Here is a 14432-nt window from a genome sequence, read left to right as displayed (position 1 = left end):
GCTCGAGGAAAGAAAACTTCTTACCAATCTAGTCAAGTTTATAAAGTCAGCATTTGAAAGGATGACTTAGTCCCCTACCCGCTGATTACTCCTCACCAGTCAGTGTTCTCAGGATCACAGTCTGCTTCTCTTATGATGCACTTATTCACAAACAGTGCTAGCATTGGCAAAAGCAGAGAAATTACCCTTCATCCAGTTGACCCTCGTCCCATTGTCAAAAATGTAAGTGGATTCCGATTAATGCACCAAGGTAACCTATAATCCTTTAGTGGAATCTGAAACTAAGAATTGTATGGAGCTTACATTCAGGCTATGAGAGTTAATATCACAACAATCCTTTTTGTGTCAAAATAAATGTATTTAACGGACTGGAAATGGCTTTCTGCAATTAACACACTTAGACAAAATACACTCATAGAATCAAGTACATGCCACACAGGTTTTTGGTGTATGTCTAGCCATGTTTGTAAAAAGTTTTCAGATAAGCTTTGGTCCTCTATCAAAAAGAAACCAAATTTCTAAATTCTGACTTTAACCCGTTTCTTTTATGCCTCTGAGCATGGAGGCCCCTTGACTGAATAGGTGGTATAACATAACTGATTACTGTGGTTTGTAAATCATTCCAAACATCAATTGAAAAATGTGTATGTAATGACATTTGGCTCATTTTAGACCAGTTGCTTTCAGGCTAGGTATGGTATATAGGAGCTTATGGGTCCAAAAAGGTGTATTTATAGGGCCACTGTATGGAGGGGTGGAAGGACGGAATGGCCAAAGTGGGCAGAACTCTAGGATGTACCGTTGTATTCTTAATACCCCATACTAGTTCATAATCACACCCAGCAGATTAAAATTATACTAGTTATTCTAGAATTCTAGATTCTAATTATTCTATGCCTAGTTTAGACTGTGATGGTATATTTATGTATAATAGGATGTAACTAGTCTTTCTAGGAACTGAAATTTATTTACTGTAAGCAATCATGAAACAAAACCTAAATTCAGATCTCTAAAGACCGGAATCAAAAATAAAATTTTGCCACTTCTGCCATGTATACTGGTTAACCAACCTTTGTGATGTTTGCAATCACACCAGTTTTGCACTTTCAAAATTGAGTTCTCTAATTTTTCTTTTGTATTTTAATTTGGGTAAATGGCCAGCAAAAGGTGTGTTACCTGAACCTACAATATTGAGCTTTGCTTCAGGTTTCATTTCCTACAGATTCACAACCATAGTTTTCTATATCCTTTACATCAAGGATATCACTCTTAATCCAACAGCCCAATGTAGGAAACATTATAAAGCACTATAATTTTAAAAGGTATTTTGGAGCTTTTTTAATTGCCTAGGTGCAACTTGGTGTATCTCTATGTATTCAGTATGTCTATTTGTATGGATGATACATGATACTTAATAGTTGATAAATAAGTGAAAGAATTACACCACATTACCCTATTTCTTTACATTGCTAATAGAATGCAAAAACTTGGATTAAGATGTTGTTTCATAATTTACCCTACTCTTTTAATGTGGAATCAGTTTTATATTTATATGGTAATTCTCAAATTACTTGAGACATTTTCACCTCAGTCACCATTATTAACTGGTGTCTCTTCAGAATACCTTGTATCTGAATTTAACCATAACTCCACGAAACACCTAGTGTTGCGTGGCTTCTTTAGCACATGCAGCTCCATAGTGACGATTTAACTTAATAGACTAACTCACTGGATCCAAGGCCTTCTGGCTGGCTTACTTCTTACCAAGTAGCTCACTTATGCTAATAATAGCTGGTATTTATTATCTAATATGTGTCAGGTACTGTTCTAAGAACTTTCCTGATATTATCTCATTTAATCTTTACAGCAAACCTTTGGGCTAGGGTTATCCCCATCTTACAGATGAGGAAACTAAAGCTCAGTGGTTTCCAGAACTTGTCTAGGGCACACCGTTCATGAGTGGTCAGGTGGCCTAACTCCAGAGCTGGTGTTTTTTGAGATTTTTGTTGTTGTTTTTGAGGTAGACAAAGCAGGTTTTACTGTGCTTTTCACTTTGCCTTCTTATTTTGGAGGTAAAATATACATAAAATTTACCATTTTAAGCATACATATCTGTGGCATTATATACATTAATGTGCAACCATCACCACCATCCATCTCCAGAACTTTTCATCTTCCCGAGCTGAAACTCTGTATCCATTCCCTCTCCCCACAACCCCTGGTAACTACCATTCTACTTTCTTTCTCTATGAATGTGACTAGGAACCTCATACAAGTGGAATCTAAGAACCTCATATAAGTGAAATCATATACTTGTCCTTCTGTGACTGAGTTCACTTGGAATGTCTTTAAGACTCATCCATATTGTAGCATGTGTCAAAATTTCCTCCCTTTTTCAGGCTGAATAACATTCTATATAATGTATTTACCACATTTTGTTTATCCATTCATCCATCAGTGGACACCTGGGTTGTTTCCACCTTTTGGCTGTTGTGAATAATGCTGCTATGAACACGAGTGTACAAATATCTGTCCTTGCTTCAAGTCCCTGCTTTAACTTCTTTTGGGTATATAGCCAGAAGTGGAATTGCTGGATCATATGGTAGTTCTATGTTTAATTTTTTGAGGAACTGCCATACCATTTTACATTCCCACCAGCAGTGCACAAGGGTTCCAGTTTTTCTGCATCCTCTCCAATACTTATTATTTTTCTGGCTTTTTTTTTTTAATCCAATAGCCATCCTAACAGGTGTGAAGTCAAAGCTTGTGTTTTAACTGCTACCATATTCTTCAAAGCCAATCAAAGGGAGAGATGATTTGCCCCTCACATAATTTCCCTGTTCTTAGAGCATCTATTATCTTTCTTTGATATAACCAAAGTGGAAAATGAGAAAATATATTTTTTATAAACCCTGATATCCCTGAAAGCTAAAAGTTCTATTCAGTTCATTCTAATTCACAAAAATCTGTTAGGTAATTCTGGCTCTGCCTTCATAATACATTCAGAATCTAATCACCCCTTACTGCCATCACTGCTACTACTCCAGTCCAAGCTAAACTTTTCTCTCCCTCCAGGATCATTTTAAATAGCTTCCTAACTGGTCTTGTTGCTTCTATCCTTGTCACTCTTCAGTCTGTTTTCAACTCAACAGCCAATGCGATCCTTATAAAATGTAAGTCAGACATCACTGCTCAAAACTCTACAATGGCTAAACACCAAAAGTCCCCCCTTCTGCCTGGAATGCCTATTCTCCAGATAGCTACTTGTCTTATTCCCTCACCTCCTTCATGTCTTTACTCAATTATCATCTTCCTAGTAAAGTCTGTCCTGTCCCCATATTAAAAATTGCCACACTCCTACCTTTACCCCTCCACCTTGCACTTCCTTCCTCTTTTTCCTTCATAGCACTTATTACCTTCTAACATAACATATAATTTACTTACTCATTTAGTCTTTTTTCCCCACTAGAAGATAAACTCCATGAGAGAAATTTTTTTATTCATTGAGATGGCCCCAAAATAGTGCCTCACATACTGTAGGCACTCAGTAAATTTTTGTTGAATAAATTAATTTTTTTGAGTTGTTGAATAAATTTAACTTGGTCAGCCCCTTCTCAACATTAGGATACCAAGACAGTTGAGGTCCCTGCCCTCATCAAGCTTCACATCTAGTTGGGGAGTGGGACCAGGGAATGGAATTCAAGAAAACAGGATATGGTAAATTTCCACTCTGCTCTTTTGATTGTTTTTGTGGAGTGGCAGATATTATGGAGCGTTTTTCCTGGAAAGACATTTCTAATTTATTGTGCATATAACGTCTCCTTTCCCACCCCACCTGCCCCCTTCTTCCGTGATCTGGCGCACAAACACCTTTTCCTAAAAACCCTGATCCCTTTCCTAGAGGTTACAAATTGTCAGCCCATAGGCTACATTTAGCCCACAGGTAGGTTTTGCTTCACTTGCCTGATGTTGTGTTGGTTATTTGCTTTTATGTTTTTAATTTTTGTTTTACATAGGGCTTCTTAAAATAATTTAGAATTCAGATATTTCAGATGAAAATCTGAATTTCTAACTTCTTTTGAAAAAGTGGAAGTTCTGATAACATTAGGCCTGCATGCTCACATGGTAACTGACTGATGGAGTTGAGTGACTGTGGCCCCTGTCATACCAGGCATAAGCTCCTTTGATTTGATAATGTATCTTTTTTTTTGAATTTTATTTTATTTTTTTATATAGCAGGTTCTTATTAGTTATCCATTTTATGCATTATTAGTGTATATATGTCAATCCCAATCTCCCAATTCATCACACCACCACCACCCCCCGCCACTTTCCCGCCTTGGTGTCCATACGTTTGTTCTCTACATCTGTGTCTCAGTTTCTTCCCTGCAAACCAGTTCATCTGTACCATTTTTCTAGGTTCCTATATGCATTAATATACGATATTTGTTTTTCTCTTTCTGACTTACTTCACTCTGTATGACACTCTCTAGATTCATCCACGTCTCTACAAATGACCCAATTTCGTTCCCTTTTATGGTTAAGTAATATTCCATTGTATAAATGTTCTTTATCCACATCTTCTTTATCCATTCATCTGTCGATGGGCATTTAGGTTGCTTCCATGACCTGGCTATTGTAAATAGTGAACGTTGGGGTGCAGGTGTCTTTTTGAATTATGGTTTTCTCAGGGTATATGCCCAGTAGTGGGATTGCTGGGCTGTATAGTAGTTCTCTTTTTAGTTTTTTAAGGAACCTCCATACTGTTCTCCATAGTGGCTGTATCAATTTACATTCCCCCCAACAGTGCAAGAGGGTTCCCTTTTCTCCACACCCTGTCCAGCATTTGTTGTTTGTAGATTGTCTGATGATGCCCATTCTAACTGGTGTGAGGTGATTCCTCATTGTAGTTTTGATTTGCATTTCTCTAATAAATAGTGATGTTGAGCAGCTTTTCATGTGCTTCTTGGCCATCTGTATGTCTTCATTGGAGAAATGTCTATTTAGGTCTTCTGCTCATTTTTGGATTGGGTTGTTTCTTTTTTTGATACTGAGCTGCATGAGCTGTTATATATTTTGGAGATTAATCCTTTGTCCGTTGATTCATTTGCAAATATTTCCTCCCATTCTGAGGGTTGTCTTTTCATCTTGTTTGTAGTTTCCTTTGCTGTACAAAAGCTTTTAAGTTTCATTAGGTCCCATTCATTTATTTTTGTTTTTATTTCCATTACACTAGGAGGTGGATCAAAAAAGATCTTGCTGTGATTTATGTCAAAGAGTGTTCTTCCTCTGTTTTCCTCTAAGAGTTTTATAGTGTCCGGTCTTACATTTAGGTCTCTAATCCATTTTGAGTTTATTTTTGTGTATGGTGTTAGGGAGTGTTCTAATTTCATTCTTTTACATATAGCTGTCCAGTTTTCCCAGCACCACTTATCTCCATTGTGTATCCTTGCCTCCTTTGTCATAGATTAATTGACTACAGGTGTGTGGGTTTATCTCTGGGCTTTCTATCCTGTTCCATTGATCTATATCTCTGTTTTTGTGCCAGTATCATATCATCTTGATTACTGTAGCTTTGTAGTATTGTCTGAAGTCAGGAAGTCTGATTCCTCCAGCTCTGGTTTTTTTCCCTCAAGACTGCTTTGGCTATTTGGGGTCTTTTGTGTCTCCATACAAATTTTAAGATTTTTTGTTCTAGTTCTGTAATAAATGCTATTGGTAATTTGATAGGGATTGCACTGAATCTGTAGATTGCTTTGGGTAGTATAGTCATTTTCACAATATTGATTCTTCCAATCCAAGAACATGGTATATCTCTCCATCTGTTTCTATCATCTTTAATTTCTTTCATCAGTGTCTTATACTTTTCTGCATACAGGCCTTTTGTCTCCCTAGGTAGGTTTATTCCTAGGTATTTTATTCTTTTTGTTGCAGTGGTAAATGGGAGTGTTCCCTAATTTCTCTTTCAGATTTTTCATCACTAGTGCATAGGAATGCAAGAGATTTCTGTGCATTAATTTTGTATCCTGAAACTTTACCAAATTCATTGATTAGCTCTAGTAGTTTTCTGGTGGCATCTTTAGGATTCTCTATGTATAGTATCATGTCATCTGCAAACAGTGACGTTTTACTTCTTCTTTTCCAATTTGTATTCCTTTTATTTCTTTTTCTACTCTGATCGCCGTGGCTAGGACTTCCAAAACTATGTTGAATAATAGTGGTGAGAGTGGACATCCTTGTCTTGTTCCTGATCTTAGAGGAAATGCTTTCAGGTTTTCACCATTGAGAATGATGTTTGCTGTGGGTTTGTTGTATATGGCCTTTATTATGTTGTGGTAGGTTCCCTCTGTGCCCACTTTCTGGAGAGCTTATATCATAAATGGGTGTTGAATTTTGTCAAAAGCTTTGTCTGCATCTATTGAGATGATCATATGGTTTTTATTCTTCAATTTGTTAACGTGGTATATATCACATTGATTGTTTTGCATATCTTGAAGAATCCTTGCATCCCTGGGATAAATCCCACTTGATCATGGTGTATGGTGTTGGATTCTGTTTGCTAGTATTTTGTTGAGGATTTCTTCATCTATATTCATCAGTGATATTGGTCTGTAATTTTTTTTTTTGTAGTATCTTTGTCTGGTTTTGGTATCAGGGTGATGGTGGCCTCATAGAATGAGTTTGGGAGTGTTCCTTCCTCTGCAATTGTTTGGAAGAGTTTGAGAAGGATAGGTGTTAGCTCTTCTCTAAATGTTTGATAGAATTCACCTGTGAAGCCATCAGGTCCTGGACTTTTGTTTGTTGGAAGATTTTTAATCACAGTTTCAATTTCATTACTTGTGATTGGTCTGTTCATATTTCCTATTTCTTTCTGGTTCAGTCTTGGAAGGTTATACCTTTCTAAGAATTTGTCCATTCCTTCCAGGTTGTCCATTTTACTGGCATAGAGTTGCTTGTAGTAGTCTCTTAGGATGCTCTGTATTTCTGTGGTGTCTGTTGTAACTTCTCCTTTTTCATTTCTAGTTTTATTGATTTGAGTCCTCTCCCTCTTTTTCTTGATGAGTCTGGCTAATGGTTTATCAATTTTGTTTATCTTCTGAAAGAACCAGCTTTTACTTCTATTGATCTTTGCTATTGTTTTCTTTGTTTCTATTTCATTTATTTCTGCTCTGATCTTTATGATTTCTTTCCTTCCCCTAACTTTGGGTTTTGTTTTTCTTCTTTCTCTAGTTCTTTTATGTGTAAGGTTAGACTATTTATTTGAGATGTTTGTTGTTTCTTCAGGTGGGATTGTATTGCTATAAACTTCCCTCTTAGAACTGCTTTTGCTGCATCCCATAGGTTTTGGATCATCGTGTTTTCATTGTCATTTGTCTCTAGGTATTTTTTGATTTCCTCTTTGATTTCTTCAGTGATCTCTTGGTTATTTAGTAACGTATTGTTTAGCCTCCATGTGTTTGTGTTTTTTATGTTTTTTTCCCTGTAATTGATTTCTAATCTCATAGTGTTGTGGTCAGAAAAGATGCTTGATATGATTTCAGTTTTCTTAAATTTACTGAGGCTTGATTTGTGAACCAAGATGTGATCTACCCTGGAGAATGTCCCATGCGCACTTGAGAAGAAAGTGTAATCTGCCGTTTTTGGATGGAATGTCCTATAAATATCAATTAAATCTATCTGGTCTATTGTGTCATTTAAAGCTTCTGTTTCCTTATTTATTTTCTGTTTGGATGATCTGTCCATTGGTGTTAGTGAGGTGTCAAAGTCCCCCACTATTATTGTGTTACTGTCAATTTCCTCTTTTATAGCTGTTAGCAGTTGCCTTCTGTATTGAGGTGCTCCTATGTTGGGTGCATATATATCTATAATTGTTACATCTTCTTCTTGGATTGATCCCTTGATCATTATGTAGTGTCCTTCCTTGTCTCTTGTAACATTCTTTATTTTAAAGTCTATTTTATCTGATATGAGTATTGCTACGCCAGCTTTCTTGATTTCCATTTGCATGGAATATCTTTTTCCATCCCCTCACTTTCAGTCTGTATGGGTCCCTAGGTCTGAAGTGGGTCTCTTGTAGACAGCATATATATGAGTCTTGTTTTTGTATCCATTCAGCAAGCCTGTGTCTTTTGGTTGGAGCATTTAATCCATTCACGTTTAAGGTAATTATCGATATGTATGTTCCTATTACCATTTTCTTAATTGTTTTGGGTTTGTTTTTGTAGGTCCTTTTGTTCTCTTGTGTTTCCCACTTAGAGAAGTTCCTTTAGCATTTGTTGTAGACCTGGTTTGGTGGTGCTGAATTCTCTTAGCTTTTGCTTGTCTGTAAAGCTTTTGACTTCTCCATCGAATCTGATAGAGATCCTTGCTGGGTAGAGCAATCTTGGGTGTAATTTCTTCCCTTTCATCACTTTAAATATGTCATGCCACTCCCTTCTGGCTTGTAGAGTTTCTGCTGAGAAATCAGCTGTTAACTTTATGGGAGTTCCCTTGTATGTTATTTGTCGTTTTTCCCTTGCTGCTTTCAATAATTTTTCTATGTCTTTAATTTTTGCCAATTTGATAACTATGTGTCTCGGCATGTTTCTCCTTTGGTTTATCCTGCCTGGGACTCTCTGGGCTTCCTGGACTTGGGTGGCTATTTCCTTTCCCATGTTAGGGAAGTCTTCGACTATAATCTCTTCAAATATTTTCTCGGGTCCTTTCTCTCTCTCTTCTCCTTCTGGGACCCCTGTAATGCAAATGTTGTTATGTTTAATGTTGTCCCAGAGGTCTCTTAGGCTGTCTTCATTTCTCTTCATTCTTTTTTCTTTATTCTGTTCCACAACAGTGAATTCCACCATTCTGTCTTCCAGGTCACTTATCCGTTCTTCTGCCTCAGTTATTGTGCCATTGATTCCTTCTAGTGTATTTTTCATTTCAGTTATTGGATTGTTCATCTCTGTTTGTTTGTTCTTTAATTCTTCTAGGTCTTTGTTAAACATTTCTTGCATCTTCTCCGTCTTGGCCTCCATTCTTTTTCCAAGGTCCTGGATCATCTTCACTCTCATTATTCTGAATTTTTTTTCTGGAAAGTTGCCTATCATCTCCACTTCATTTAGTTGTTTCTCTGGGGCTTTATCTTGTTCCTTCATCTGGTACATAGCCCTCTGCCTTTTCATCTTGTCTATCTTTCTGTGAATGTGGTTTTTGTTCCACAGGCTGCAGGATTGTAGTTCTTCTTGCTTCTGCTGTCTGCCCTCTGGTGGATGAGGCTATCTAAGAGTCTTGTGCAGGTTTCCTGATGGGAGGGACTGGTGGTGGGTAGAGCTGGATGTTGCTCTGGTGGCCAGAGCTCAGTAAAACTTTAATCCACTTGACTGCTGATGGGTGGGGCTGGGTTCCCTCCCTGTTGGTTGTTTGGCCTGACATGACCCAACACTGGAGCCTACCTGGGCTCTTTGGTGGGGCTAATGGCAGACTGTGGGAGGGCTCACGCCAAGGAGTACTTCCCAGAACTTCTGCTGCCAGTGTCCTTGTCCTCACGGTTGGACAGAGCCACCCCCTGCCTCTGCAGGAGACCCTCCAACACTAGCAGGTAGGTCTGGTTCAGTCTCCTATGGGGTCACTGCTCCTTCCCCCTGGGTCCCGATGAGCACACTACTTTGTGTGTACCCTCCAAGAGTGGAGTCTCTGTTTCACTCAGCCCTGTTGAAGTCCTGCAATGAAATCCCGCTAGCCTTCAGAGTCTGTTTCTCTAGGAATTCCTCCTCCTGTTGCCAGACCCCCAGGCTGGGAAGCCTGACATGGGGCTCAGAACCTTCACTCCAGTGGGTGGACTTCTGTGGTATAAGTGTTCTTCAGTTTGTGAGTCACCCACCCAGCAGTTATGGGATTTGATTGTATTGTGATTGTGCCCCTCATACCATCTCATTATGGCTTCTCCTTTGTCTTTGGATGTGGGGTATCTTTTTTGGTGAGTTCCAGTGTCTTCCTGTCGATGACTGTTCAGCAGTTAGTTGTGATTCCGGTGCTCTCACAAGAGGGAGTGAGAGCACGTCCTTCTACTCTGTCATCTTGAACCAATCCCCTGATAATGTATCTTTTTTGTTCATCTTATCTGCCTTAGCCTCTGTAGGGACTTGACTTCATAGCCTCTTGATTAACCAGGGTGCTTTGAGCAAAATTTAATCCACGTTTTTTAGAGATAGATGTTAACTTTCATATACCTCAGGGAACATTTAATAGCTCTTTTTTTGTTCAGTGAACTAGTGTAGTACTGTTGATGTTGGCCAAATGTAGCAACATTTTGAAGAGCAAGTCTTAATCCTTTTGTCTCCAGCTGCTATCATATAATGGCCTTATATAATACAAAATTCTTGGTGACATATCACACATAAGAGTTTGGATACTTCTTGTCCTCTAATTGGAAGACATAAAATAGGATTGGAGTGCTGAGTAGATAGGGGAGGGGAGCAGAGACAGGGTGGGAAAAATTATGATAAACATAAAATTATCCAATAAAATATCCACCACAGTTAGTGTACTTAAAGTATCTTAGGACTCAGAGTCTTGGAACAAAAAACCAATCCCAGAATTTCAGTGTTAAGCTCCTGAAACCTGTAAAGTTAAATCTCAGACTATACTGTTCAAGGTTATAAAGGTGGCAAGTGTTTGTTCAACCAAGAATAGTCTTTTTTTTTTCAAAAGTAGTTTTTTATGAAACCTCACTCTGTTGCTGTGGTGGTGACTATTTGTCTTCTCTTCCTCTGGGTAGAAGCTACATGAGATTGGTTTGAAGTGGGGAGCTGGAGGGGAGACAGTGTCCAAGTCTGCCTCCTGCCCCCAGAACACTGGCATTTTTCCCGTAAGAGAGTGGCATGGTTCAGCAACTTGTGTTTGCTGTGGCTTTGTTTATGTTCTTCTGAGTACTGGGGTGGGGGTAGGGGGAGGGGGTGTTTTTTCAAGGAAGAAAGATGAAACCTCAATCCCTGGAGTGATTTTGGGGGTTTGGAATGTTTTACTACATGGGTAAAGGATGGTAAGTTCTTACTCTGTAAGAGTGAATTTCTGGCTGCTGCTTTCATGCTCAGTGAGCAAAGGATTTTGTGACTTTAGTAGCTAATTTCACAGCAAGACATTAAATCATTTTAGCAGCAGCGGACTTGAGGTCAGCTTATGGAAAACAGACATCATTTCCATTAAGCCCTTAAAAGAACCAAGAAAAGAATCAAATGTGCTCTGATCCAGGAATGCATGTCCTGACTTTGTGTGCTGTGGTATCCACAATACCACAGAGCTGACCAGTGTGTCCTCCTGACAAATTTTTTCCCTGAGGCACATGATGGCTTGTGCTAATTTCATTATATTCTAAAACAGTGTGTGGATCTGATTTAAGTCACCCTTCCATTGAGCTTGAGGAGAGAAGCTTTCTCTCAAGAGACAGATGAGCATGGTCTAAATAGTTAATACATCTGCCTTCCCTTATACTTTCTTCTAAGGCCTTATTGCCTTTGTCTGCTTGGTAAGTGGTATGTGCCTATATATAAGTACCTTTACTTACTTATTTATAAGACTAGATGTTTTTTCTAATTTAGCAGGCAGCAGAAGAGAAACCAGTGAAAATATGTCCCGTCGTTATACACCTAAGCAAATAATAGATGGGTGGTGGAATTACATTTTCACTATGGCATCTGGATACTTCTTAAAAACTCCATAGTTCTCAGAAGCCTCGTCTGGGTCCTCTTTGTACTTGACCTTTGGGAAACGTGATGACCCCGTTTGGCATTTTTGTTAATGGCCACTAACTAGACGCCTTTTTCTTTTCTTTTATGAGCACCTGAAAAAAGGGAGAGGGACTAGTAGCACACAGTGAATGTCTCAAGTAGGCGCTCTGTCCCAGTGGTTCTTAACCTCAATGCGCATCACAATCACCTGGAAAAAAACCAAAACAGATTTAGCTGGTTTCAGGTGAGGCCCAGGCCTCGTCTTTAAAGTTTCTCAAGTGATTCCAAGGTATAGCCAAGGCTAAGAATCACTGAGAAGCCTATGGGTTTTCAGACTGTTTCCCCAGAGTTCCTGAAAGTGCCTTAGGGGCTGCCTTAAGAGGAAGCAAGTGAGTGCGGACAAATAGAAGGGATTCTAGGCCTGCACTCTCCTTGGCCGTCCCTATCCCCTCTTCTGCCTGAGCAGTTCCACTTTCATCTATTTCATAAATCAGCTTTCTGTGTAGATTTCATTTGTTAAAATAAAAAGGGTGAGGGGTTCCACTACTTTGAAGGAAAAAGTTTTTTAACCGTGGCTCTAGACATAGGTCTTATGAAAGAATGGCAAAACGTATGTTTTAGATCCGGTTTTTAAGGATGGGGAGCATTGAGTCCTTCTGTAAGAATCTGTATGTCAGGCAGCCTCTGAGGAATGTAGAAAAATAAGTATGTTTTTGTAACAGATTATAGTACCTAGCCCTTGCTCCAAGTGAGAAAAGCCCTGCTCTGTAAAGAAAGTTAACTTGCCCAAGTAAAAGTCTAAAGCAGGGCTGGCAAGCTAGCCACCAGATGATGTAATTAATCGCGGTGTCTTGGTTTTGGCCCGCATGATTTTTTTTTTCCATGTTTAGACTAGCACTGTTCTCCATTTTACCCTAGTCCTCAATACTCCATGTTATTTATACTTGACCAATTCACTCATTTGCATATCCTTAAGGCCTGGCCCCTGAAACCATTTGTGTTTGTAGACCCTAGAAAGTAACTTATCAGCGATTTGCCATTTGCAGGGATATTTCATTTGATCATTAAAAACATACTGTGTGTACTTGGCTGGTACAAAATGCTGTAACCTCTTTTCTGCTTCTCCAGAAAGATGTTTAAGCTATAAATATTTGGCAGCCATTGAAAGAATTATCTTTTATTTCACCTCAAAAAAAAAATAATGTGGCTTTTAATTAAGAGGATAGTTTTGTTTGGTATTAGGACTTCATACAAAGTTTATGGAACTTATTCATCTTAAGTACTTTATTAAATCTATTTCCAGAAAGCCAGATGGTATACCTGTCTTTTGGTAGGCTAGATTTCATTCCTTTTTTTAATCTAGGTCAGATCAAATCTAATTAAAATTGTTCTTCTGCTTTATCTTTTATTATTTAAACACTCATTGCCTTCTGTGGTCTCACTAATGGACTAATTTCCTGAGATTATAAATTGGCATGCTTTCATTTTCAGATTCCAGCCTCTCTGTCATCATTTTTCCAATTTTTTGACATATTTGTTTTATGCTGTATCACAAAATAGATTTCTCCTTCTCTGAAATCATTTGTCCCTTATATAATTAATGAAGAAGCTGTGCATCCAAGGATATTTATCCTAACGGCACCAATCAAATTTCATATTTTTAAAAAGCAGCCATGCCTTTAAAAAAAAGTTGGCAAGTTCGCTATCACCCATTTCCCAAAGCAAATTAGCAGGAAAAGTCGATTTAAAAAAAATTCCTATAGCAGTTCTATATCATAAAATTGCTATTGCCAATTTTTTGGCTATTATACTCTTTCTTATTATAACTTACAACTTGGACCAGAAAAGTATAGAAAGAGCATAATTTGAAAACATACAGCATAACTTTTTTTTCTTTTTGTAGCATTAATCTTATCACTGGTCATTTAGAGGAACCAATGCCAAACCCCATAGATGAAATGACAGAAGAACAAAAAGAATATGAAGCCATGAAACTTGTCAACATGCTTGATAAACTTTCCAGGTATTGTATTCCCATCCATTTTTTGCTTGGTTTCTAAAAATGTTCTATTTCTTTGTCTCTCTCACTGAGAGTTACCATAGAACAGCAACTCTGGAAATCCATGTTGATTGGAACAGGATGGCCCAGGCAGCAGTAGTTCAGATCTCTCTTGGCTACCATGGTTCTTCTACATGTGCCGCTTATGGATGTGCATTCTTAAACATTTAAGCTCTCAAAGCTAGGATAGTAACTACTAGGTCATTGTGATATTTAACCAACTAACCTCCCTGTCTTCAAAAAGATGCTGTGAATTAGGTTCAATGATTTTGCTGCTTCTTGTATTTTTTGTTTTAGTCTGTTTTGGTTTTTGTTCCAAATCATGATGCTTTTTTTTTTTTTTTTTCCATTTTTGATGTGCAAGTTTGCAATTCTTTCTTTCTGGATTGCTGCTAAAACCAAGAATTCTAAAATGTCACGCACCCAATAGGAAAAAGTGAAAAGGAATAGCTCAAATGAAGGATTTTCTGAAAGCAGGCACTTGTATTAATTAGGGATTCTAAAAACAATCTCCCCTTCCCTTCTTGCTTCACACCTCCTTCCCCTCCCCAGATAGCCAGTTTTGAAAATAATTAAATCAAATATATACTAATAAGCAACTAGTCATCTTGGAGGAGTTATTAGAAAGTATTAATTCCTTTCACACTTGCCTGAATTGCTCAATTTTC

The 14432-nt window shown here is 38.1% G+C and overlaps 1 protein-coding gene across 9 annotated transcripts in view; it reads left to right on the top strand.

Annotated features, from left to right (window-relative positions):
* Nucleotides 1-14432, top strand: part of RIC8B (RIC8 guanine nucleotide exchange factor B) — a 116046-nt gene that overhangs the window by 86783 nt on the left and 14831 nt on the right. For 7 of the 9 annotated variants that reach the window (XR_449623.2, XR_449622.2, XR_449620.2 and 4 more), the window contains exon 9: nt 13609-13728. The exons of the other annotated variants lie outside the window; for them this stretch is intronic. Coding sequence is in view for 2 of the 7 variants with exons in the window: in XM_007165730.2 (XP_007165792.1) it covers nt 13609-13728 (120 nt within the window). In the remaining 5 variants the exon portion in view is untranslated. The remainder of the gene's footprint in view (nt 1-13608; nt 13729-14432) is intronic. 9 annotated transcript variants of the gene reach the window in all.

The sequence above is a fragment of the Balaenoptera acutorostrata genome, chromosome 11, assembly GCF_949987535.1.
Source record: "Balaenoptera acutorostrata chromosome 11, mBalAcu1.1, whole genome shotgun sequence".
NCBI lineage: Eukaryota > Metazoa > Chordata > Mammalia > Artiodactyla > Balaenopteridae > Balaenoptera > Balaenoptera acutorostrata.
This window is presented reverse-complemented; position numbering and strand designations above follow the sequence as displayed.